A 25169-nucleotide genomic window follows, 5' to 3' on the forward strand; every position below is an offset into this window, starting at 1 on the left:
AGCATGAAGTCACGCTCTGGTTCCGTACATCTCTCTACATAGTCACTGCATCTCCGTGTATCTTGTCACTCTCACTGGCAGACATCTCATTACCTGTTGGTCTGGATTTTATGTTCCCTAAGAAGGCCCACTTCTTCTTTGGCCCTTTTCAGAAGAGCCTGCTTGTTTTCAAACTCTGACGATTTCATGTAGTTTTCAATTCTCTGGTACTGAGTGTCCGAGAACCGTGCTAATGAGAGAAATGCTTTCATTTTTCCATTTTTAAGCTCATCACTGCTTTCTCCATCGTAATTTCTAGCAACTTCCACTGCCTTGAAGAAAACACAACCCATTTATATTATATAGAGATACTAAATGCATCTAAAGAACCACAGAAATGCCGCACTAAAGTTCAATTTATATATATATATATATAAGCTAAATTATATGAAGTACAGTATTTTAAATTTTCCAAATAGCTCTGACGGTGTACAAATTACCCAAACAGCTAATATTTTAAAGAAATGTACAAAAACAAAGGGCTCCATGAAAATGAAAGACAGTCATATTATGATTTTCAGGCTACACTAGCTATTTCCAAAATTAATTAAACTAAAGGAGAAGGATCAACAGGAAGGTTGAAAGGGGCTGGAGTCAGAAGTGCGAGTCCTACTTGGAGGGCGGCTGAGTTTACAAAGGAATAAAGACGTGCACATTCCTTAATCAGCTCTTTCTGTAGATAAATAAATGGAGAAATGATCAGAAACAGCTGGTTGAGGGGCGCCTGGCTCAGTCGTTAAGCATCTGCCTTCGGCCCAGGGCGTGATCCCAGGGTCCTGGGATCAAGCCCCGCATCGGGCTCCCTGCTCCTTCCTCTCCCACTCCCCCTGCTTGTGTTCCCTGTCTCTCTGTGTCTCTCTGTCTAATAAATAAATAAAATCTTTAAAAAAAAACAACAGCTGGTTGAGAGAGCAGCAGTGGTGGCAGGTAGAGGGAAGACATATCTGGGCTTACTTTCAAAACAGGATCCTTCTTCTTTAACACACACTGTATTTCACTCTGCCTTAAAAATTACACAGAGCTGTAACAGTAATACTATATCCAAAAAATGAAATCTTACTCTTATTTGCATTTGAAAGGCATACGGCCTTGATGAAAAGATCAAGTGTATTCATGCTGAACAACTCTCAAGGGCTGCTCGAAAAGCTTACCTTTTCTAGATAAGTCTGCATGATGACTGCAGGGTTTTCTAGGCAAGTTTCCGCTAACCAGGTGCCGCAAACTCGCAGACATTCTGCGTATATAAGTCTTAGGTCGGGATCATTCTGTATACGAAAAGCAAAATCTTAAAGTGGAATTCACTACCCTGACTATATGAAAGATCTTCCATGTAGGGGAAAAAGCAGGTTAAAAATATTTTTCCTCATCTGCTTTCACCATATCACGATTTTAATAATGACAAGTAGATAAGTTTTATGAAATAATCATCTCCTTTTGGAGCAGCTCACAATTACTGAACACTCGTATATCCCCGGCACTTTACAAAGGCTCTATTTGTGTGTACTGCCTCATTTCAAGAGGTTCGAGGTTCAAGAACCCTACGAAATGAGTCCTGTTCTTATCCCTGATCTGCAGAGTGCAGCACTAACACTGAGGTACAGAGAGGGCAGGTAACTGCAGCCAGGCCTCCTGCAGGCTGCACTCGTCAGGTGGCCAGTAAACAGCACCCTGGGTCAGCTCCCAGTGCTGGGTCAGCTCCCAGGGCTGGGGCACCGTGACGAACTCTCAGATCACGGAGGACGTCGTGCGAGTGCCCAGTGCGGGAAATGCCGTCAGCTGAACGTCACTGAACACGTGCGTGTCAGGACAGCACTGCGGCCACGTGATTCCTACCAACACCTCCACTTTGTCCACCACGCGCTGGGGAGAGAGCTACAGAAGCTGATAAACTTTCAGGAGCCGGTAGGTAACGTTAAAACATCAGAAACTGTATTTCCTAAGTAGGTGGATTAACAATCACTCCAACTTGTTCTTCTTCTAACTTTTGTTCTCTCACGTGTTTCCTCTCCTATTTATTTCAAACTTACAGTAATTCTTTCATGTTTGTTTCCCACACACCCTTCTCCAATTCTACATAAAGTTAAAAAAAAAAAAGGTTTAACATTGGAATAAATCAAATAAATCTACCACAAGAGGGACTGATAGAATTATTGTGAACAGAAAATAAAAGTATTTTCTAGACTTCTTTCACAATTATTAATTTTCCAGGTTTCTTTTTAGAATTTCTTGTTCATGGACGAGTAATTTCAAGGCTTCCATAAGACTGGATTTATCTAAAAATATTTTAAAGCACGGTAACTTTTTTATAACAGGAATTAATTCAGCCAGTAAAAAAAAAATGAACCTCTGCACAACTGGCATCCAACTTCTTGATCATCTGCTTGAGAATACTCAGGGCAAGACTCTGCTCCTTTTTTGCCCAAAATACTTGTGCTTCCTCCAGCTGCCACTCAGAGACTCCACAAGTAGCTGGATTATACTGTTTAATTTGAAACATTGCCCTTTCAGGGAGCTGAAATGAAAAAGACATATGGGAGTAAATACTTCTACTATTATTACTACTACTACCATGAATAACGATCATGACCGTAGGAACTACCATTCATTGACGACTGTTTGTCAGGACTGTTTTAAGCACGTCTCTACCTGCCTCTCCCAGCCCCCCATCTGCCTGTTTGTCTCACAAATACATATATGAATACAAGCACATGTATGTACATATATGTGTGTGTATACGCACACTATATAAAATCATTGAACTGTTGTCAGTGTAGTAAGTTAGGTATCTTATCATTTTAGAACCAAGCAACAGGTTTGGAGAAGGGAAATACCCTGTCCAAGCCTTAAACTCAGGTCTGATGCCAAAATGAGAAATCTTGAACAATTATGCTAAACAACATTTTTTAGCAATGTTTCTCAATGACATTTCTGTTTTACGCATGCTTTCTATTTTCTGTCATAAAAGGAAAGGCTGTGGGGTGAGACGACGTGGTTTTGAATCGTATTACCTGAGTGTTCTCGACAGTTCGGGCTAGTATGGAGAGCTCTACAAGGTGCTTGGTGAGAATGTCCCTAAAACATTCTTTCTGGGAGTTCTCCATTTCCTTTTCCATCAGGATTTCCAAAATGACTGTGCGGAGAGCCATGATGGGCTCCTGAAAACTGAAATCACTGTCTTTGAGAAGCTGGGAGTGTTTCCGCCACTTAGCGTATACTTCGGAGGGCTGCCTATCCGTGCCTGATCTGAAAGCACAATCACAGAATTCATGTAAGCAAGAGAAAGGAAGGAAACAGAACCCCTATTTTACAGGTTCTACATTTAAGATCAATACAAAGGAGTTTTTGCAGTAACAACTAGAAATTCAAAATGGTTCAAAAGAAGGACCAAAGTTTAGAAAACTACAAAACCGTCAGCCCTCTGAGGGTCAGCAAAGGGGCTACAGATGATGAACATTTTCAAAGACTTTCTTAAAAATACTCTTCAACCTCACAAAAAGCAGCATTTCTAAGTATATATTCTTCTGAAAAGAGAACATTCATCAGGCCTGTCATACAGAACGCCTGCACCCGCAGTCCTGCTTCGGCACTCCCGGTGGCAAAAGCAGACATGTCAGCAAGGAAATGAAGTCACTAATTTCTACTGTGCCCAACTACACACAGGGGACGACTCTATGCATAATTATAGTTGCTAAAGAAATCACAATTCAATGAGAGAAATGCTGGCACCTGGCAAACATTATTTATTAAAGGAAGAGAAAATGCATACTGTACAACTAGTTTACATGAAAAGTCCGTGTGAAGCAGCACCGTCCAATCCTTCAGGACCCCTGCACTGACAGGAATCGAGGGGAAGCAGGGACAGGAAGAAGACAAGGTGAGGACTAGGAAAATAAAAGCTGCTTTTGGAAGCTTCTAGAACAGCACGGCGGAGGATACCTAGAACGACACTGATCCCACGGAGGGCTACAACAGAATGGTGCGCCACGCGCTCTGGCAAAAAACCAGGACAAAACAACTTTATCTGGGGTACGAGAGGGGAACAGCTGCAAAGAAGAAAGCACAATGAGGCTACATTTCAAAAACTTATATTTTTACAATAAATATTTTTGAAAATGCTTCTTTTAATAAGAGCACAGCTCACGAGGCTAATCGACTTATATCTTGATAAAAGAAACAAACCTACTGACAGCCTCTTTTCTTGTTTTGTAAGTCACTGCAGAGAGGAAACAGCAGAGCTGTGCTTGAGGGTTCATTACGAAGTCGCACAAAGCACATACCTGGCGAGCAGCTCCCCAATGTTCTCGAGCTCACCGATGGCCTGCAGCCTGCTGAGTGTGGGGTACAGGGAGTACACAGACTCGAGGCCCCCCTTGCACAGCTCCTCCACTTCTTTCACCCTGGAGGCAGAAAACACAAGAGGTCTTCAGGAAGATAGAAGTTCAGATCTGCTCGTAAAGAGTTGTTCTCACTGGCTCTGCTGGTGACTGCTCCTGACATTCGCAAGCACCAGCACAATGCGCCCAGCACAGAGTCATCACTCGGACCGAGAGTTCATCCTGGATCTCCCACTCTGGGCTGCTAACCCAGGCCATGTTACTGGGTTCCTACGTTTTTTCCACTTTCAGAATTATTTTGAAGCTTAGAGAGCAACGTATGGAAAGAGCATGACAAAACAGCCAGCACTTAATAAGCACTGAAATGGTAGTGAATATTTCCGTAATAAAATACAGGATTTAATAGGTCACTAACTACTGTTAAATAAAAACCAGTGTGTTACGTGTGTTTAGTCTGCTAAGTACCTTCTTGTGCACGATCCCATCTGTGCCTCATAACAAGCCCAAGTATCGGTAAGTCCTGACCAAGAGTCACCACTTTACAGAAAGAACACTAATGCTAAGTGGTAAATGCCACACAACTACAAGATTAAAACTGTCAGGACACAGAGGTCCAGAAAGCGGCAGGGGGGCGGGGGAGAGTCAACAAGACGTTCTTGAGGGTTCTGCACAAAGAGCTGACCTGGTCCCAAAGGGAATTTTTTTTTTAAAGGAACGAAGAGATTTGAAACACATGAACAAATAAAAAGGTATTACATAAAAGAAGAATGTAACAATTTATGTAATAAGCACCTAACATGAGCATGGTGCTAAATCTAAAACAACAAATAGCAAGGTTCTATTAGTACTATATATATCTAGATACACACATACTTGACAAACATGCATTAAAGAAGTCTCTAATATAAAACATCTGGAACACAGAGAATCCCTCTTCAAGATACGGAAGACAACTGTTAAGACAGGCACACCCACAGGTCTACAAAAACCTTCCTGCAGAAAAGAAAACGCATCTGAGCTCTTATTTCTCAGACGTACAGAAGCCATAAAGGTGTAGTCACAGGATTTCGCCTCCCCCGTCTGCACTGCTTGAGCATCAGCGCTGGACCAGCACGATTCACTACACGGGAACTTGGTTTCTGAGAGGACAGATGGGAATGACAAAGAAACAACCAGCCCAGAGCCACCAAGTCCTTATCCCTTCCCCAGTGCACATCCTCACACTAAAACTATTCATCAAGTTTTCAGAAAAGAAGCCATGACATTAAATGTTAAAATACAGTAACTCATTTTATAATACCTGGCATATCTGAGACTTTCGTAAAATGTGGAGAATTCTCTATCTCTCAGAGACTGCAGAGCATTGTACAATGATTCGTGGTAACTGGTTCCTTCCACACCTTTGCTGTGAGATAATTAAAAGGAAAAAAATGTAATTATAAACAAAGAATCCTAAAATACACCTGTATAAGTCGTTTCACTAAAAAAAAAAAACAAAAACCCAAAATTTGACAACTAAAATTAAGACTTCTCCATTTTAAAAAATGCATTTCTAGGAATTTTGGCAAGAAATACAAAGAATTTTGTGGATCATTTAAATTATTCAAGCAGGGACTCCTGGGTGGCTCAGTCGTTAAGCATCTGCCTTCGGCTCAGGTCATGATCCCAGGGTGCTGGGATTGAGTCCCACATCGGGCTCCCTGCTCAGCGGGGAGTCTGCTTCTCCCTCACCTGCTGCTCCCCCTGCTTGTGCTCTCTATGACAAATAAATAAAATCTTTAAAAAAAATACTATTCAAGCAGAAAAAAGTAAATTTCTCAGACATTTTGCCTGGTTCTAACTATGCTACATTCTCTTTCACTGACTCTGTGAACACCGACGTGGGCCAGGAGCCGGGCACCACGTTCCAGAGGCAGGGGATCCGTGAGTGGACGAGTCAGATGGCATCATCATTCTCATGGAGTTTATGCTGTGGTTTGGAGAAGATGGACATTAAATTAAAAACATAGTGGACAGTGACGAGGGATGTGCGGCGAATTAAAAGAGGGTACTAGAACGCCCGGGTGGCTACTTAAGATGGGTGGTCAGCCCAGGTCTGAGATGTGAGCCTGTTGAACTAGAATCTGAATGACAAGACACCACACACGTGGAACAGGCCTGAGGCAGAAACAGCGTGGCCTGCAGGAAGAACACAGAGAAAGCCTACAGGCCGACACGCAGCCCACCCCGGGAAGAACGGTCTATGTGATCTACAGAGGAAAGCAAGAATAAGCTCCTCTGGGAAAATGCTGTAAAAATATGCAAGTATCTCTCTAACTTTACAGCAATCTAACAGTTTGAAATCTGAAAGACACTTTAATGACATTTTTTTTCAAAGAAGGCAATTCAACCTATAATCCGTATGATTTCATTTTTTTGGTGTTTATATCACAAGACTTTTTACAGAAAAGCGAAATCTTTTATTGGATTAGGTGTTTGGCTTTCCGTTCAGAAAAAACGGTGACATTACGATACAGGTTACAGGCGGTAACTTCCTGTGTTCCTAGTTTAGCAGCATTTCTTTATAAAAGGAAATATCTGATCAGTGAGGACAAGCAGTCTTCTGTGACCATCCAGCCAGTAAAAGTGCTGACCAACTCGAGTCTGCAGCAGGAGTGGGAAGGGAAAGGACTCTATTTTTCTTTGGATTTATAAACAAAAAGACTCTCATGAGAACATATGTTTTCGGTTTCTATTTTCAAGTGTATCTTGGGGGTGGGAGTGGAGTTGCCCTAACTAAGAAGAGGGTGAAACTCAATCCCCGCACATTCACTGCTTCCTGCTGTCCTATTTAAGCCACGTGGGCGTATCTACAGCGGACAGCATCTACGACACACAAAACACGCAAGCCGTTACACTCAGAGAGTGAGACCGCACACAGCTCACTGCGTACAACTCGAGAAATGGCAGTACAAAGAGTCCGAGCTCTTCTTACTTGACAGAAAGGCAGTGGTCCCACTGCATGTTCCTCCAAGCTGCCTGGTAGTGGAGCTCCTGCAGCTCAACGCACCGCTCCTTATTTTCATGATCTAGTCCTTTTAAATATACGGAAAGAATATGGCAGAGTCCCAAATTCTGCAAGGCCTAAGCAGGAGTTCAGGGGAAAACAAGTTCAGTACTTGAAGGTAGCAGAACTAGAGAAACAAAAAATAGCAATCAAACACGAAGAGTAACTTTCACAACACATCACTGAAAATCCCCAAAGACTGTTTGGTACGCTCCCCCCAGAAACAAAGGGGAAGCTCCCAAGACTCCGCCCTGTGATGGAAGAAGGTCTACGGAACGTCAGCCAGCAGCACAGGTGACGGTGCCGGGGCAGGACTCAAACGCAGACTGCGAGGAACAGTTTACGTGAGACACACCCACCACGTGGCACACTGGACGCCGTGAAGAAGTGTCTTCTGCTGTCAGCTAACAAGACCACGATCAACAAATCTACACTCTCTCTGAGGTCAATCACCTGCCCGATTCAGTTGTGTCCCCCTGGGTTTTCAGGCCAGTGCCTGAAGAGCAGGTAATGTTCTCACATCTAGTGTCTCCACGGACAGACTGCAATCAGCCCAGTGCGAGGCTAGCAGTGCTTCTCCAGGGCAGAAAACAGCTCACCTGGATTATCCCCGCCTGGCGGGTCGATGAGGAGATGGCCGTCTCAAGGTCATATGTCACCAGGGCTTTCCCCCACATTGCTTCATGTTCATATGTTCGCAGTCTGTAACAAAAGATTTCCAACACACCTTTGAGTTCCACCTGCATGGAGGTCTTTCACAGACAGCATTGCAACAGCATTATCTAGAAACATGCGCTTACCTAGTGAGGGGCTGTAGCAGTTTCCCTCCACCACAGCCATACAGACTATCGGGCTCTCCTATACTTCTGTAGATTTCTAAGAGCAGATCCTAAAAACACGGCAGCAACAAACATTGGAGAGGGAAAAATATCACTTTATGAATTTAGCAAATTGGAAATTTTATCATTAACAACATATATCTCCTAACTCTAAATGTTATGTTATAAAAGTCAAAGATAGGGATACCAAAATATAAAGTTTTGAACCAGCAACACAACAAATTGATCCCAAAGGACAGAACTAATGACTCCCTGAAAAGAACTGCTCACGATTTCATGAATTAAATAAATCAATCCCAATCTACCAGGCTTTTAACACACACAAAATAATCATAAAAACACAAATAGGGCGCCTGGCTGGCTCGGTCAGAGAAGTGTGCGACTCTTGATCTCAGGGTCATGAGTCTGAGCCCCATGATGGGTGGAGAGATCGCTTAAAAATAAAATCTTAAAACAAAAACAAAACCATTAAATGCAATCCCTGTCAAAATACTACAGCATTTTTCACAGAGCTAGAACAAACAATCCTAAAATTTGTATGGTTCCACAAAAGACTCTGAATAAAAAAAAAAAAGAAAACAAAAACAAATAATCCTATCAACAGCTCAAACTGTGCAGGGGAGAATGACATCTGCGAAATCTGACTCTTGAAAAATAAAGGTCACGAATTTTTCTTTGGAAAAAAAACAAACCTCAGAATTGCATTATGTTACAACTGGTAAAATGTGGTATGGATGAAGAAGTGGCTTACTGACTCAAATCTTTGTTGTAAAGTTTGCACAAAATTGATTCTGTTTAAAACCATCTCAGTAAAATAAAAATGAAAACAGAAAACTCAGTTGGTTAACCACGCAACTCTTGGTCTCAGCTCAGGTCTTGATCTCAGGGTCATGAGTTCAAGCCCTGCGTTGGGCTCCATGCTGGGCAAGGAGCCTACTAAAGGAGGGGAGAGGGGAGACAGAGAGGAAAGGAGGGGAGAAAAAGAAGAGAACGGGAGGAGAGGGGAGGGGGGGAAAAAAGAAAAAGAGAAAAAAAAGAAAGGAAAGCAAAGCAAAGGAAAGGAGAGAAGAATGAAAACGCTAGAAACATCTGCACAGAACAGCAGTGAAGCCCTTTAGGTGCCTTAACAGTGCTTGCTCTGGGAAGTATTTACTACATACAAATTCACTGACACTGGCATAATTCTATACTTTCAATTCTAATTAAACTGTTTATATTCATGAACATGAAATTGAGCCCTTGGTGTTGTTCATTCAGTACCCAAGCCTAGTACTGTGTCTTACACACAGAAAATACTCTAAAAATTCAGTAAAAGTGGGTAAGACTATAAAAAAGCAAAAAGGGAAAAGAGAAACAAGAATGGAATTAACCAGTAGAGAGAACATACTTCACACAAGGCGTGGTTGACGGTTCTAAGTGTTAATGAAACATTAGGGAGGGTGCTGAAGGGAAGGGGACCCCCCATTAGTCACATGAAGTTGGGGGGAGGGGGCATTAGCAAGTGCTGCTCAGGCAGGAGCCTGGAAGGGGAGGAAACAGAGACAGCAAATACACACGGGTCCTTCACAAAGTCCGGCCAGCCGTTAGGGAAGAGAGGCCAAAAAGGATGAAACAGAGGGAAATGATTTTGTGTTAGTTTGAAGGGAAATGATTTTATTTTTTCTTAAATAGGCTCCACAACCAACATGGGGTGTGAACCCATGACCCCAAGACCAAGAGCCTCATGGTCTAGTGACTGAGCCAGCCAGCCACCCCTGAAGGGGAGTGATTTTAGTAAGAGTCTGAAAATGTTTGGACACGCTCAGAGGGAGCACGGTAAAGAATAAATTCTCTGAGAGAGTTCATAAAATACAAAGCACAGGAAGGACTGTCTTGACTAGAAGGGGAAGGTGCATCTCTAGCAAGAGGAAAGGTTACGAGGGAGCAGATACAGGGAGATTTTCATGTCTGATGGTGGGATGTGGTGGGACTTCCTCTCTCTGTCCCGTTTTCTTCCAGAAGCAGGAGGCAAGCAGGAGAGACAACCAGGGGTTTAGGCAAAGTCAAAAGGCTGAAACTGTTACTTCAGAGGAATGAGGTGATCAAAGAAATTCAGTCAGGATGGACATTAAGAGATTTATAGAAGAAGCCATCTGCCCTGAGATGTGACATACAATAAACAAGTAAAGAAATGAATATATGGGGCGCCTGGGTGGCTCAGTCGTTAAGCATCTGCTTTCGGCTCAGGGCGCGATCCCAGGGTCCTGGGATCGAGCCCCACATTGGGATCCTCCGCTAGGAGCCTGCTTCTTCCTCTCCCACTCCCCTGCTTGTGTTCCCTCTCTCGCTGGCTGTCTGTCAAATAAATAAATAAAAATCTTTAAAAAAAATGAAATGAATATATAAATGTTAAATGCTATAAGAAAATGAACAGGCTACTGTGGCAAAAAACATATGGTACAAATTCACCCTAAGAGGTGGTTTTCCTTCCAACTTTCAGATAAAGGAACTCAGGGTTGAAAGGGTAAGTACTTTTGTGCAAGATTTTACAACTAAGTGGCAGAGTCAGAATCAGAACTCAAGTCTGTTTGCTACTCCAAGGCCTAACCTTCAAGCCAGGAACTTATGTATATGACACGCAGCCCAAAAAGTAATGTCCGTCTGAAAATCGAATGACATCTCTATAATCTCTGTAACAAAATAATAATCCAAAATATAAAACAAATAAGGACACTATAATATTTACCTGTAAACTTATTCCAGTTTCTTCTTTACTTTTTTCACTCAAACTAGAAATAGCTGTACTCTGGCTTGCTTCTTCAAACGTAAGACTTCTGTTGGTAACAAAAGCACTTCTTTTAATGAGAATATACTATCCTGAAGCTTGCTAATATACACAGGATAGACGTGGATGGGAAAAACTAACCAAGGTCACAGATAAAACATAATGAACCATTTACACTTTAAAATGTAACAGAACTTACACGTAGAATGGAAAAAAAATTGTATTAATTTTTTGAAGGAGAATCAAATTTTAATGACAATCTGATATATGGGAAGGCCATATGCCAAAATACACTTATTTATAGAGCCAGTCCTGTTTAAAAATACATGCTCCCAATTCCCAAATATTCTGTCAGTGGTTTTACCTGACGTCCAACCTCATTAGTGATCATAGGCACACAAATTAAGACCACACTCCGACACCACGTGTCACCCGATAAACTGGCAGAAGTTAAGAAGTCTGATAATATTAAGTGTTGAGAAAGAAGTGCATCAGCGGGATGCAGCTACACCCAAGATTAAAACCAACAAGCAGCAGGACGAAAACTCAGATTAACTCAAGGCCTTAGCTTAAAACCACGCATTTATATGTAGGACATTCAGGCCCGTAAGTGATTTCAACTCAGAAATCACGCCACCTATGAACTGTTTATGACAATAATAATCCAAAGTGCAAAATAAATCTCATCATAAGTGACAGCACCTCTATCATTACCTATCAACTTATTTCCGTTCGGCTCTCTTCCTTAAATGTATGGCTTTCTACTGATCTACTTCCTCACGAACTACATTTCTGAGAAGTATGCCAACTGGTATAACCACGTTAAAAAGCAACTTGGCGCTACGGAAGGCTGAAATTCTGCAGACCCAGCAACGCGGTAATTCCACACCGAGATACAGATCATTAAGCAGGGGACGAGCCAGTGAGCTGCGGTGCGGCCTCCCGCGGCACAGGAAGTCGCGGTGACGACTGAATAACCACAGCCACACACGACGTGAAGCTCACAAAACACTGAGCAAGAAACAAGCTGCAGAAACGTACACACATAATTTGTCATAAAGCTCAAAAATGAGGAAAATGAAACTGTATTTACGGTTCATGCGCGCTGATAAAAACAGCGTCCGTCAGAACGAGGAACACAGAACGCGAGGTAACACTGACCCCCGGAGGGGGCCCAGCGGCCGAGTGACAGACTCGTACTGACCACATCCACGCTCTCTGTGCAGACACGACATACAGTTCCCTTACTGACAAGTCATGGAGAAAACCGTTTTCAGAGGAGAAATCTGGAGAGTGGGGGAGCCAGTCCTGGAGGTGACGACTTTGTCAGTCCAAGGCTGTAAGTGACCCAGGCAAAGCACACGGCCACCCCGGCAGCCACCACCTCCCGGAGCAGGAACACCGAAACCACCGAGGCTGTGAGTTAACACCCGTGCTCTAAATCGCTTTGAGGGAGTTCTGGATTTCTTTCTAAAAAGATTACGGACACTAACTTGAAGAGTTCATCTGTTCTCAAGAGCAAGTTAACAAATCAAACCGCAGGGCACCTAATGGAGTCACTGAAGAAAACTAGCATCCTCCCCTGCCCTCCATGGAGCCTGTGACTCTGTCTGCCCTCCCTCTGCCATCAGGCACCCGGGGGAAGAAATCAAAACCAAACTGTCAAAGCAAACGGCAAGCCTTATGTGGCAAGGACTCGTTCCTAAAGTTAACCAAAATAAAAATCCAGGCCCTCCTGCTTATTAAACAAGCAATTTTGCAAAAATGTGCCAAATTCTATAGTCACCTACCTATAAATTAAGATGACTTTATTTAAGTCATCGAAGAGCTCAGCTATTCGCTCCTGATAGTAAGAAATACTCTTCTGTGAAGCCGAGACACTGAATCATTCAGATCATAGTTACTATGCAGACTCTGGCTCAAGTTTTACGTCTCTCAGAATAAGCAATAATCAATTTCTTATTACTCATTACATACCTAAAGAACAGAATTGTCAAAGTCTATAATGATGGTGAACATATGTTACACACAGTATCTACATGTTGTAGATTTTTGTTTTCAGTTGAAAAGCAGAAATTAAATACCAAGCCAGAAAGTTAATAAATCAGTCTGCGTACACTGATTTATTTATGTTTGGAGTAGGATCTGAATTCTGGCTCTTGGTTTTCCACAGTCTAAGAACCACAGTGCTTCCAGCTTAAGGACAATCCAGAGCAGAAACTGTAAGTCGCAAGCATGAGAAATGTGGTTGGAAGACGAGGCTGACAACAAAAATAAACACGAGGCCACATCAAATGAATAAAATCTGAGGAGGGCAGTTGGGGTACAACAGTGAGCACTTTCCACTCTCTCACCTTGCTGTTTTTTCCTTTCCACTATGATCTAGGACAACACCTATTTGACCCTTACAAGAGTTCTAACTCTTTAAATCGGTAGAAACAGAGGCAGACAGCAAAGTAATCAAAGCGATTCAGTCACAGAAAGAAATCGGTTACATTACTTTATAGTCAGTAAGTAAAGCGGATCTTAAACAAGCTGGGGTATTAGTGGTAAAACTAATATCACAGAAATCGGGGAATCACTCGATCACATGAACACTATCTTTGATCACTTATATTAAGTTCCCAAAGCCACCTGCTATGGAAAATACAGAGAAAAGTAACTGTGGTCTCTGTCCCTCAGGAGTTCACTATCTGGAGAATTTCTACAATTCTTAAGTAATAAATATCTCTATTTTATTTCAGAGAATAATTATTTGTTTCTGTTAAAATATTATCATTTCACTTTTAAAGACAGGAAACTTCTAAGACGTCTTTTAAATGGGAAAGTGGGAGCAAAACGAACCACATACCTTCACCGAAACAAGGTCAACACCAATTTAAAAAACCGAAGGTCTGAATTCCATTACCTTTTGTCTTGGTCTTCCATGCTTTTCTTATCTGCGTAGATTTCTGCGTAGAGCAGTGCCGTAAAGTGAGCAGCACAAGACTGAGCCACCTTGGCAACCTCTAGATAATTCAACTCCAGCCAGAAAGCATCATCGAAAACTGTTCCTAGGGAAGGTCTAAAGAAAAACACCACAAGCAGTCAGGCCCGTTTCTCCAACTTCACTATCAAGAGAAAAGCACGCTCCTCTAGCAGTGCTATCAAGCGCTGGTTATCAAATCACCAGAACCCGCATGGCCCCAATATACAGCTGTCCCATTCTCAGCTAGCACGGCTGAGCCCTATCTCTGACCCCTCGTGGATCACAAACCACGAAAGCCACGGGTCATCAGCTCATACGAACATGGGGTTCATACCTGCCCTCCATCAAGGGTCCACGGACCGCAGGCCAAGCACGGGCTGCACGGAACAGCGAGTAACACCGACACAAGTCTTTTCAAGTGGCCAACTGAATGTTTCTGCTAAACACGATTATGTGTTCTTCCTACTGCAGTTCATTTTCTAAGTTACAAAATCAAAATCTTCTGTGGTAACAGGTCAGGACCGGAAGGGACCACAGACACCACCTTTCCCAAAACCAACACTCAATATGAGATGGGACAAGGGATGGTGAAGAGCACTGATGCTGGAGGAGGGCACAGCCTGGTTCAGATCCAGCTGGACCCCCCACTACAAGCTGCACCACCTGCAGCAACTTCCCTTCTTGAGCCTCAGTTTCCCCACTCATAAAGCCCGGGGACAGTACACGTCAGCAACAGTCGCTGTGATGATTAACTGATGCTCATCGGGCTGATCAATCAGGTGTAAACACGTAACAGGAGCCACTGAGGAACCTGCATTTCGGGGATCACACAGCTCCTTAAGTACCGGAGCCGGACTCGAACTCAGGTCCTTACACCCTTTTTTCTATTCATCTCCTCTCGAGCTCTTCTTTGAGGCCTAATTTTATCTTCTCCAAGGCCTGCCCACGTCAACACCATTCCACCTCCGCAGTAAACCCACACTGAACGATTCCAAGGTGAAAGCGTCTCCCCGCCAAGAAAAGAGAGGCTTCCGGCTACACTTACAGCTTTTTATGGGCTTTCTCAGAAGAGGATCCGGTACAAGACAAGAAAGTGAATCAGTAACTTTCTAACTGGCAACAGAGATGCCGAAAGACCTATCATTTCTTTTCCTAAGAGTGGAGTGGGATGGATGAGGGGGATACGGAGGTAAAGGCATTCGGGGATTTTTCATTTCCTCCAGCCTCTCCTGCCCAACCACTGCCAGCACGAGCACACGCGCTCGTAAGACACGGAACCCTACCTCCTCCAGTTAGACCTCCTACACGGCTTCCTCACAACTGGTCAGCTCGGGAGAGTACGATCCACCCGACCACGCACTCTAGCAACACTTGCACTCACTGGTAAACATCAGCAGGAGTGACAGGAACAAGATACCGTAAAACCGTTCATCACCACCAAGGAAACAAACACGGCCACAGTACACAGAACCACATTCTGAGGACCACGATTCACAGTAAAGAAACTTTTATCTCATGAAGCTCCTGGCATTGACTCACCGGAAGGACCACCCTGAATACGGATTACTTCAAGAAGATCTACCCATCACACAAATTAAATACAGCACTTTGGAGCCGCAGCACCTAAAATAATTGTGTTAAAATTCAACCGGCAAAATTTAAAATTTAATTTTAAAATTAAAATTAATAAGCTACACTTCTGAATCTCCAAACTCAAGAAGCAATATTCCTTCCGTTACCTCTTTTGTCTCCTCATGTAGTCCACAACAGCAAGCATCGTTCTCTGTGATTTTTTGTCCACACAGCATCGGAACAGGTGCTCTGACTCTGACAAAGAAAGAGAGCGCCCTTAGTCCCGGACAGACCTGCTTACGCTCATTCCTCCCTGTGTGTGTCTGTCTCCCTCTAGGCGAGATCTGTCTGGTGGGCAGCAACCTGGCACAAAATTGGCTCTTAATAAATATGAATGGAGAAGTAGAATTTAATGACATTTCTTATTCTTTTAAAACAAACTACTGTGCTTAGGGGCACCTGGGTGGCTTAGTTGGTTAAGTGTCTTCCTTTGGCTCAGGTCATGATCTCAGGGTCCTGGGACTGAGCCCCGTGTCCGGCTCCCAGCTCAGTGGGGAGTCTGCTTCTCCCTCCCCCTGGTTCGTGCATGTGCACTCGCATTCTCTCTTGCTTGCTCTCCCGATCTCTCTCTCTCTCAAATAAATAAAATCTTAAAAAGAATAAAATAAACTACTGTGCCTAAGAAAACTGAGAATTTAATTACAATTTGTATCTTATTTCTGAAGGGGACTAATTCACTGATTCAGTAAATACTTATTGAGGATCTTTTCTGTACCAGGTGCTCAGGACACAACACTGAATACAACAGACTGCCGGTGAGCACATGGACACACTGACTACACAGTGTGCTGGGTGCTAGGACCAGGCAAGTGGACGGCACCGACAGGCCTATCGAAAGGAACCTGATCTGAACAAGAGAAGTTTCACAGAAAAAGTGCTGACAGAAGAGTAACACGGGGTTCCAGGCAACAGTCACTCACACTACCTGAGACAGCCAAACAAGAATTTAGTGAAAGAGTGTCAACTGTGCTGAACCACAGAGCCAAAAGGCAGGCAGGGCGCTGGGGCGAGCGAGGAACAGATGGACTCACATCATTCACAACACAGAACTGGCAGGATCTGGCCATGGGTGGACACAGGCAACTGAGTGCCAGTCACTAAGAGGTACACACACCAGAGAAGTGGGCCAAGGGAACAGGATGAAGATGTAAGTTTACTTTGGACAAGTGAGTCCGGGATGCACAGGAGACATTCAAGGGAAGACAGGAGACGGACAGACATCAGAAGAGATAAACCATTTAATCTGATAGAAATCGGTATTTGTTCTCCTTTTAAACCACAGAATTTTGCATGTGAAATTTAAATTTTCATTTACGGCTATATCGATATTGGCACTTTACAAAGGTAAAATAAAACAGGCTATTTTTAGCTATGAATGGTGATAGCATAAATATGTACGTATATATGATAAACACGAAAAAAGCCTTGGCCGTGTTCATGATAATGAACTGCCAGGTCATCATAGACAGTGATTATATTAAACGTGGTAATAAAAATTGTGTTGTTGTTTTTTAAAGATTTTATTTATTTATTTGAGAGAGAGACAGCCAGCGAGAGAGGGAACACAAGCAGGGGGAGTGGGAGAGGAAGAAGCAGGCTCCCAGCAGAGGAGCCTGATGTGGGGCTCGATCCCAGGACTCTGGGATCACGCCCTGAGCCAAAGGCAGACGCTTAACGACTGAGCCACCCAGGCGCCCCTAAAAATTGTTTTTAATATGACTTTAAATTATTTTAATATTTAAAGTTTAACTGCTTACTGGTAATTGAACCACTTCTACCTTATTTCCCAAATTAGGGACAGGAGATATAGTTTAGTTTGCAACGTCTCTATGAGAATTTTTATTTCATGAATTTCATTTTGATAATCTAACGAAAATTCACATAAGCACACTGCAGATCATTTACAAGACCAACGTATATTCTACTAGGAACACAGAAAGAGCTTCCGTGTCTATGTTTATAATTGTATTATTTCAAACGGGAGATGTGCAAGTGCTGTCAATGGCAAAGCACTACATAAAACAGAACAGAGCAAAGTGCGGTCTACAAGACAGCACGGTCCTGTCAGAGATTCCAGCAGTCAGAAGGAAACAACTGGGAGAATCGTGTGATCACAACCTACGCCAAAGTGACAGGAACCACAGTCAAGATTGGGAAAGAGCCATTTAGTTGCAGTGAAACAGCACGCAAATCAGTAGCTGTCTTAGAACTGTGGTCCCAAGCACACTAAGTGAATTCGTACCTGGTTTTATGTTTGCACATAAAATATATTAATAACACATATTAAAGACAGTAAGTTAACATTATAGATTTGTGAATTTTTTTCCTTTATTTAATTTTAGGTTTGAAAAACTGACCCACAATGACCCTGCAGCACGCATGCATGTATTATGTACACACACAGTACAGGATTCCTGCTCCTCGTGCAAGTTCTCCTGCTCCAAGCTCCTACTGTGGGAGAGTATTTCTTATGAAGCATAAAAAGAAATTTGGTTATAAAAGTAAATAAAATACAATCTATTTTGGGTTTTTGGGGGGTTTTTCTTGTTTTGCTTTAGGGGTTTTTTTTTTGGTTGTTATTATTTAAAAAAACTCCAAGGACGTACACCAAATGTTAACCATAGTCATCCTAGATCACAGGATTACAGGCAATTTAGTGTTTAAATTTATGCTAATATCTCTATTATTTTCCACAATAAATATTTTGTAACACAAGAGTTATTTTAAAAAAATGAGTTGGCCAGATCTTTACCATAAAATTTCACCCTGTCTCCAACATGGTACCCAAAATATTTGCTTGCATTTATTTGTCGGCTTTTTCCACTACTAGAATGTAGGGGGCTGTCTCCGTATCCAGGCTGCCAGTGCCAAGCACAGAGCCTGACACACACCGAGTGCTCAGTCAGCTGCTCCACTCTTAGCAGCCACAACCCCGGAGGGAGTACTATTCACCAAGCATGATCCCAGGGGCCTTACGTATATGATCTCACTGAAAACGGGCTACGACTTTCATCTCCATTCTACAGATGATGAGAACATAAATATTTAGAGGTTACAGCATTAAGCCAATACAGCATCCTGAAGGAATTCCAACAAATCTTTCTCTAGAACTGAGAAGTTAACAGTACAAATGCCAGAAATTTAACAGAATACCTGAATCCAAATTGGCAGGGGTCGTGGATCGGCTCGGTGGTGAGGAGTGTCTGAAACAGTTAGTGAAAAATCCCTGAATGTGCGCAGAAAGCAGACTTCTCCAGGATTCCTCTGTATCTTGGAGTAAAACATCATGAATCAAGTATGGAAGCACAGCCTGACAAAAGTCAGTTTTCACCTGGAACACATCGAATCAACAGTCTGAGTGAAAATACTCTATTTCACTTAACATTTTTATTCCCTGTTATTGGCATATTAGACTTAAAAGAAAAATGACAGACGAATCTGTCATGAACTCAATGTTATCTCTAAAACACAAAGTGCATGTACCAGGCAGCGCTCAAGAAAAATCAAAGGAACCCAGAGTATCGATGTGAAACACACGTGTTAGTTACACGACAACTGTTCATTTCCAATTAGGCCATATGCACATAATGAAATAGGATAATGTTTAGAATGAAATTATTATGTCACGACTGCAAATAAAATGTCATAGTTGGAAAGTGTTACTAATAACACACAGTTTTCTAATTTGATATAAAAGAAAATAGGGCATCAAAGTTTAAGAGAAAATCTGAAAATCTGATTTTTGTACATTTTCTACACTCAGTGAAAAGCTACAACACTCATGTTCAAATGTTTATTATTTTAATAAACTCCACTTTGAATATACAATTTGGGTACTTATTTGTGATACATTCCAACGTGTAGGAAAGTACTTTAACACTTGTGGCACATTAAAATAGTACTCACCCTTATTTTTGTCAAGGTACTCGCTTCCTATATTCATCACACACTACAGTCACAAAACAGATGACAAATGACCAAATGCACACTTCTTTCTTTTTAAACTAACAAATCAAACAGCAGTTTTAGAAATAAAGGATGTAAGGAATTTGGAATTGGGGTGTTGTGTCTATGTGTATTTGGAACATTTTACCCTGTGGTGCCAAGTCAGAACTTTATAAAAAAAATATATTAGCTATGTTCACTAGCGGGACACGCGCTGCGTGTCCAGGCTCCAAACAAGCTGACCTAGTACGCGCACCAGGTAGTACTGCAGAGAGTGCGGGATTCGTGCACTGCCAACACTTCTTCTGTTAGAAGGAAGGACTGCTTTTTCAACGGCTTCCAATGAGGGCACTTTATCAAAATACTCTCTTCTCCATCAGTTTGTTTTTTTATTTCAAGTTTTTACTTCAATTCTAGTTAGTTAACATATATGGTAAAATTGGTTTCAGGAGTAGAATTCGGTGATGCACCACTTACATACAACACCCACCATAAGTGCCCCCAAGAGCCCTCCTCGATGCCCATCACCTGTCTAACCCCCCCACTCCCACGTCCCTCCCTCAACTCTCCGTCTGTTCTCTATCATGAGGAGTCTCTTATGCTTTGTTTCCCTCTCTTTCTTTTCCCCCCTTCCTCTACGTTCATCTGTTTTGTTTCTTAAATTCCACATATGAGTGAAATCAAATGGTATTTATCTTTAACTGACTTATTTCACTTAGCATAATATCCTCTAGTTCCATCCACGCCGTTGTCTATCAGTGAGTTACTTTTAGCTGGTAGATGTCTGAACCAGTCAGATATTTTGTTTTCACACTGTCACTGAATCGTGCTTGATGGTACAATATAAATTAGGTTAGCATTAAAGTCTTAGAGCATCACCATATAATACTGTTTTGGGTGGCATATTTGATAAAAGCGTGTAAATTTTGTGTTTGATTTGGTATAGACCTTTACTCTACCGAAATAAACTGTATTAGACCTTCAAAAATAAGAGAGCAGGGTGCCTGACTGGTACAATCAGTTGAGCATCCAACCCTTGGTTTGGCTCAGGTCGTGATCTCGGGGTCATGAGACGGAGTCCTGCGTCGGGCTCCACGCTCAGCATGGCACCTGCTTGGAATTCTCTCTTTCTCTCCCTCTGTGGGAAGGGACAGAAAGAGTGCTTGCTCACTCTCTCTCTAATAAACAAATAAATCTTTAAAAAAATAAAAAATAAATAAAAATTAAAAAGCAATGTTAACTGCTTCCCTCTTTTCCTTACTCAATAAAGTATACTAGGGAAAGTAAATGACGGTGACCTTAAAAAATTAACTAAAAAAAGCAGACTTCTGATTAATATAATTTATAATCATCAGTGTTTTAACTACTGTTAGTTACAAATTATTCAAGAAGGCTTTAGATCTCATCGGGTACGTAACGACCCCACAGCTGAAACCAACAGCACAAAGTTCTAGCTCCATAAAGATGCGGTTGATGGATCCCAACAGCTGAGCGCAGGTGATGCTTCACGGAGACGGTGTGCATGACCGCCACACTCTTTTTAGAAAGAGAGGCCATAAATATGGACACAGAACCCAAACGGAAAGGGACAACCAAAGAAAACTGTTAAGAGAAGGCTCAAATACAAAAAGCACAGGTAGAAAGGGATTGAGGCAGACTAATTAATCTTCTTACTTCACACATGGGCTTTAATAATCGAAGAATTTCACTTTTCGTGCCTCCACTATCCAAAAAGGCACAAGTCAGCCTCTTTATCCAAATGTCATGATTTTCACTTTGAGGAATCCACAGGCTCATATCATCCAGGCCTTCTAACGGACTTTCTTTCTCCAGTCTGGGGACTTCTAAAAACTAGAAAGGAAATAGTCAAAACATGTGAATAAGGTAATTAGAAATACATTTTATCTTTCCTACGCAGAACAAACATCTAGGTATAAACCTGTTTCCAAACCAAACTAAATATAGTTAAAAATAATTCTGGAGGCAATGAGTAACTCTTAAAATTAAAATACATTTATGTTTATACAGAAGGCCAAGTGGTATGATAAAAAAATTACTGGTCTACACTGCAGAATGCTTGAGTTCTACTCTTAGCTCACTAGTATCACACACATCACAAACTCTCTACCTCACTGGTCTCATGGACGAAACCAGTCCAAGTCTACCACAGAAAACTGACTTCAAAATGTTAAAACTACAGTGTTTTACGGATTACATTACTGGTTTTATTAACAGTTTATATTACCAGTAATCTCACTAAGACCAAAATTATATTTATGATATATTAAAAAGACTATTACAACAATGGGTATATGTCCTGGAGTTAATCTGGTGAAAATTCTACTGTTTATCTCCCAATTGCTTTATGAAAAGAAAATATTAAAGTGGAATGCTTGGACTGAAAGAGAAGCAAGAGTTCTTATATATCCTTCAGAGTCCTTTCAGTTAAACGTTGTTATGATATTAAAGTGGAAAAAGGGAGAAATCTACAGGTCATCTTATATTTCACTAGGGGGCTGTGATACTTTAACTTCCTATGGCAATAAACACCTGCTTGTCGCACAACACGTACAAACCACATCCAACATCAATGGATTTCATGGGATCCGTGAAAGGGTTTTGTACTCCTAAGAAGAAAGGCCTATCGTGAAGAACTCCTCTTATCCCCCAAATTATTCGAAAGTTGAGCTTTCTATCTCAACTCTTCCGCACCGCTATAATTAAAAACACAAATCCCCTGGATTCAAGTGCAGTTGGAATTACTTCTAAGAAAGGTTAAATGTTAGTATAATACTATTTAAGCAACTGGATATTCATATCCCACAGCAAACAGAACTGTTCCAGATACAGTGGGTATTCAATAAACGTATATTATTTGAGAGACCTTTTTTTTTGATGTTCTGAAAGGCTGTAGGTAGATCAGCATGGGATCAGGTGTCGTCTTATAAATCTCCCAGAAACTATGTCCAGTCTTTGTGGCTAAAATGCTTTTCAAACAGGTAGCAGCAGCTGATCGCACTTTGACACTGAAAACAGAATTCAGAAGCCTATAAAGTGTATCAAGTACTGGTGAATGTGAAACAACCTCCAGTAAAAAATGTAAATCTAAAATTTTAAATTTATATTACAGGTTGACCCTTGAACGAGTTAGGAACACTGATCCCCACAGTCAAAATCTGTGTATAAATCCTGACTCCCCCAAAACTTAACCACCCACAGCCTGCTGTTGACAGGAAGACATACAGATAACACAGTCAATTAACATATATTTATATATTTGGATGTATTACATACTGTATTTTTACAACAAAATAATCTAGAGAAAAGAAAATGTTCTGAAGAATATCATAAGGGAAAGAAAATACATTTACAGTACCATACTGTATTTATAGAAAAAAATCCACATAGAAGTGGACCCAGGCAGTTACAACCTGTGTTGTTCAACTATAAAGTGTAAAGGTCAGCTGTGTCAGGCAGTTTTTACATTAGGAAATTTTACATCTGTAAAAAAAATTCTAGGGGTCCCTGGGTGGCTCAGTGGGTTAAGTGTCTGCCTTCAGCTCAGGTCATGATCCCAGGGTCCTGAGATCGAGCCCCAGGTCAGGCTCCCTGCTCAGCGGGGAGTCTGCCTCTCCCTCTGCCCCTTCCCCCTTGTGTTATCTCTCTCTCCCTCTTTCTCTCTCGCTCACTCTCTCTCTCAAATAAAATCTTAAAAAAAAAAATTCTATAATTAAAATTCTACAGCATCAATGCCAAAATTATCAAACAGTTTTTAATACTCCTTCAGTAAATCTGAGTTACTAATCCCTGCGGGAGGGGGAGGGGGACAAAGACAGAAAGTGAAAGTGATCTGACAGCCACCAAGCAGAAATTAGGATAGAATCTGCTGCAATTTCGTTTGGCACAAAGAGTCAATGAGCAAAAGAAAACGCTGTCTGATGAACAAGATTTTTGGAGTTATGAGGCTTCTTCTCTAGGACTTACTTGAAAGGATCAAAATCCTCTCAATGAGCGTGGTGCCTTTGATTTTGACGAGTGCCCAGAACATGCCCTTTTGCAATTCCCCTACTGTTAATGTTCTGTAGCGAACCACCCGGCAGTTTTCTTATTGTTTGTCTGTCTATTGTCACTAGAATTTAACATGGACCTTGTCTGGTATGCTCATCAGTGACTCCAGTGCCTGGCACATAGTAGGGCTTCAGGGATTATGGGAATGAATAAAAATACAATGATTTCTAATTAAAATACTTGAGATTAAAAGAAAAGTCTGGCAACTTAAAGAAGAATGCTTTAGTTTCAGGAGATGTTAATTCATGTAAAGTATCAATTTCCCTGAATGTCAGACGAAGCAGGTGCGAGAAGACACACAGGGCCATTCCACACTCACCAGTCTTCTACCAGCGTGTTATTCAGGTAGGTCAGGGTTATGAAGGTCCACTGAAGTTCTTTATCTTCAAACAACTCAGGGGCCTTGGTAGAAGACGTATCTCCGCTGTGCTGTAGAGCTATCGTGGAGAAATCGACAGGACCCACTTCTCCCAGGCAGCTTCCAACAGCCTCTGTAATATTTAGAAATTCCTTTTCAGTACAGTTGTAGCTAAAAGATCTCCCATAAAACAAGTTTTCTAGTTTCAAAAATATGTTGTGTCATCCTTCAAGATTTAAGTGGTTTCTCAAAGATTCTGAATAGATTAAAGAAGCTACTATATATTGTAGCATTTTCTTTATATATCCATGTGGGCAAAAGATATTTTCCGCTATAAAGTCATATCCAGGAGAGAGAAATCAGTAACAGAACACAGAGAGTGAGGGTGACAGTCTTAACACAGCTACCGCATGAACGCAGCAGCAGACTTTAAAGCCGGTAAAACATTTTCGAGGTATTACATAAATAAAGTACCTAAATCTTAAACACTCGGTTCCGTGAAAATTCACACACACATTTTTTCCCCCTGTGTTATCACTACCCAGATGAAGACAGAGCAGTTCCTGCCAGAGAACTCCCTCATGCTCTCTCCGTCATGAGGGAATTTATGAAAATACGCTCACAAATTTTTCGATAGCTCTCCCTTCAGAAGCTGTAGCCCTGACCTGCACGGGGGAGCGGGCGGACTCACAGAGGGCACCCGCGAGAGAGCGGACTGAGACCGGTGAGCCGTGAACGCGCGCGCCACCAGGCATCTCCCGGAACACCGGAATCCCGGTGCGCTCACCGGATCCAGACTGAGACCGGGAACTCCCGGAGCGCGCACGGGGCGGCTGGCGGCTGGCGGGCCACCTGCACGGGGGAGCGGGCGGACTCGCGGTCGGCACCCGCGAAACAGCAGACTGAGACCCTGAACCGGGTGCGCGCGCCACCAGGCTTCTCACGAAACTCCGGAATCGAGGTGTGCTCACCGGGCATAGACTGAGACCGGGAGACCCGGGAGCGCGCGGGGTGGCCGGTGGCTGGCGGCATTAGAAACACAAAGGACAGAGACGCGCCGGCCCTGGAAGTGAGGGCAGGGACGCCGGGTTGGTGCGCACATCCCGGGACGCTGTAGGGTTGAGCAGCACCAACAGTAACAGAGTTAAAGTGGCCAGAACATCAGTGGAGAACGGG

At 42.2% G+C, this 25169-nt stretch overlaps 1 protein-coding gene across 2 annotated transcripts in view; it reads right to left on the minus strand.

Annotated features, from left to right (window-relative positions):
- The window catches only part of ATM (ATM serine/threonine kinase), a 124748-nt gene that overhangs the window by 23447 nt on the left and 76132 nt on the right, over window positions 1–25169 (minus strand). The window contains exons 35-50 of one of the 2 annotated variants that reach the window (XM_008690114.2): window positions 23955–24126; window positions 22452–22593; window positions 21242–21418; window positions 18776–18953; window positions 15730–15817; window positions 13931–14086; window positions 10984–11071; window positions 8220–8308; window positions 8019–8121; window positions 7348–7496; window positions 5674–5778; window positions 4317–4436; window positions 3048–3282; window positions 2384–2551; window positions 1191–1304; window positions 94–311 (exon numbers count right to left, since the gene is read on the minus strand). In XM_008690114.2, the coding sequence (XP_008688336.1) occupies window positions 94–311; window positions 1191–1304; window positions 2384–2551; window positions 3048–3282; window positions 4317–4436; window positions 5674–5778; window positions 7348–7496; window positions 8019–8121; window positions 8220–8308; window positions 10984–11071; window positions 13931–14086; window positions 15730–15817; window positions 18776–18953; window positions 21242–21418; window positions 22452–22593; window positions 23955–24126 (2302 nt within the window). Of the gene's footprint in view, window positions 1–93; window positions 312–1190; window positions 1305–2383; window positions 2552–3047; window positions 3283–4316; window positions 4437–5673; window positions 5779–7347; window positions 7497–8018; window positions 8122–8219; window positions 8309–10983; window positions 11072–13930; window positions 14087–15729; window positions 15818–18775; window positions 18954–21241; window positions 21419–22451; window positions 22594–23954; window positions 24127–25169 lie in introns of those variants that run through there. The other variant, XM_040631255.1, reaches the window with a different exon arrangement.

The sequence above is a fragment of the Ursus maritimus genome, unplaced genomic scaffold (genome assembly GCF_017311325.1).
Source record: "Ursus maritimus isolate PB19 unplaced genomic scaffold, ASM1731132v1 scaffold_16, whole genome shotgun sequence".
NCBI classification, from domain to species: domain Eukaryota; kingdom Metazoa; phylum Chordata; class Mammalia; order Carnivora; family Ursidae; genus Ursus; species Ursus maritimus.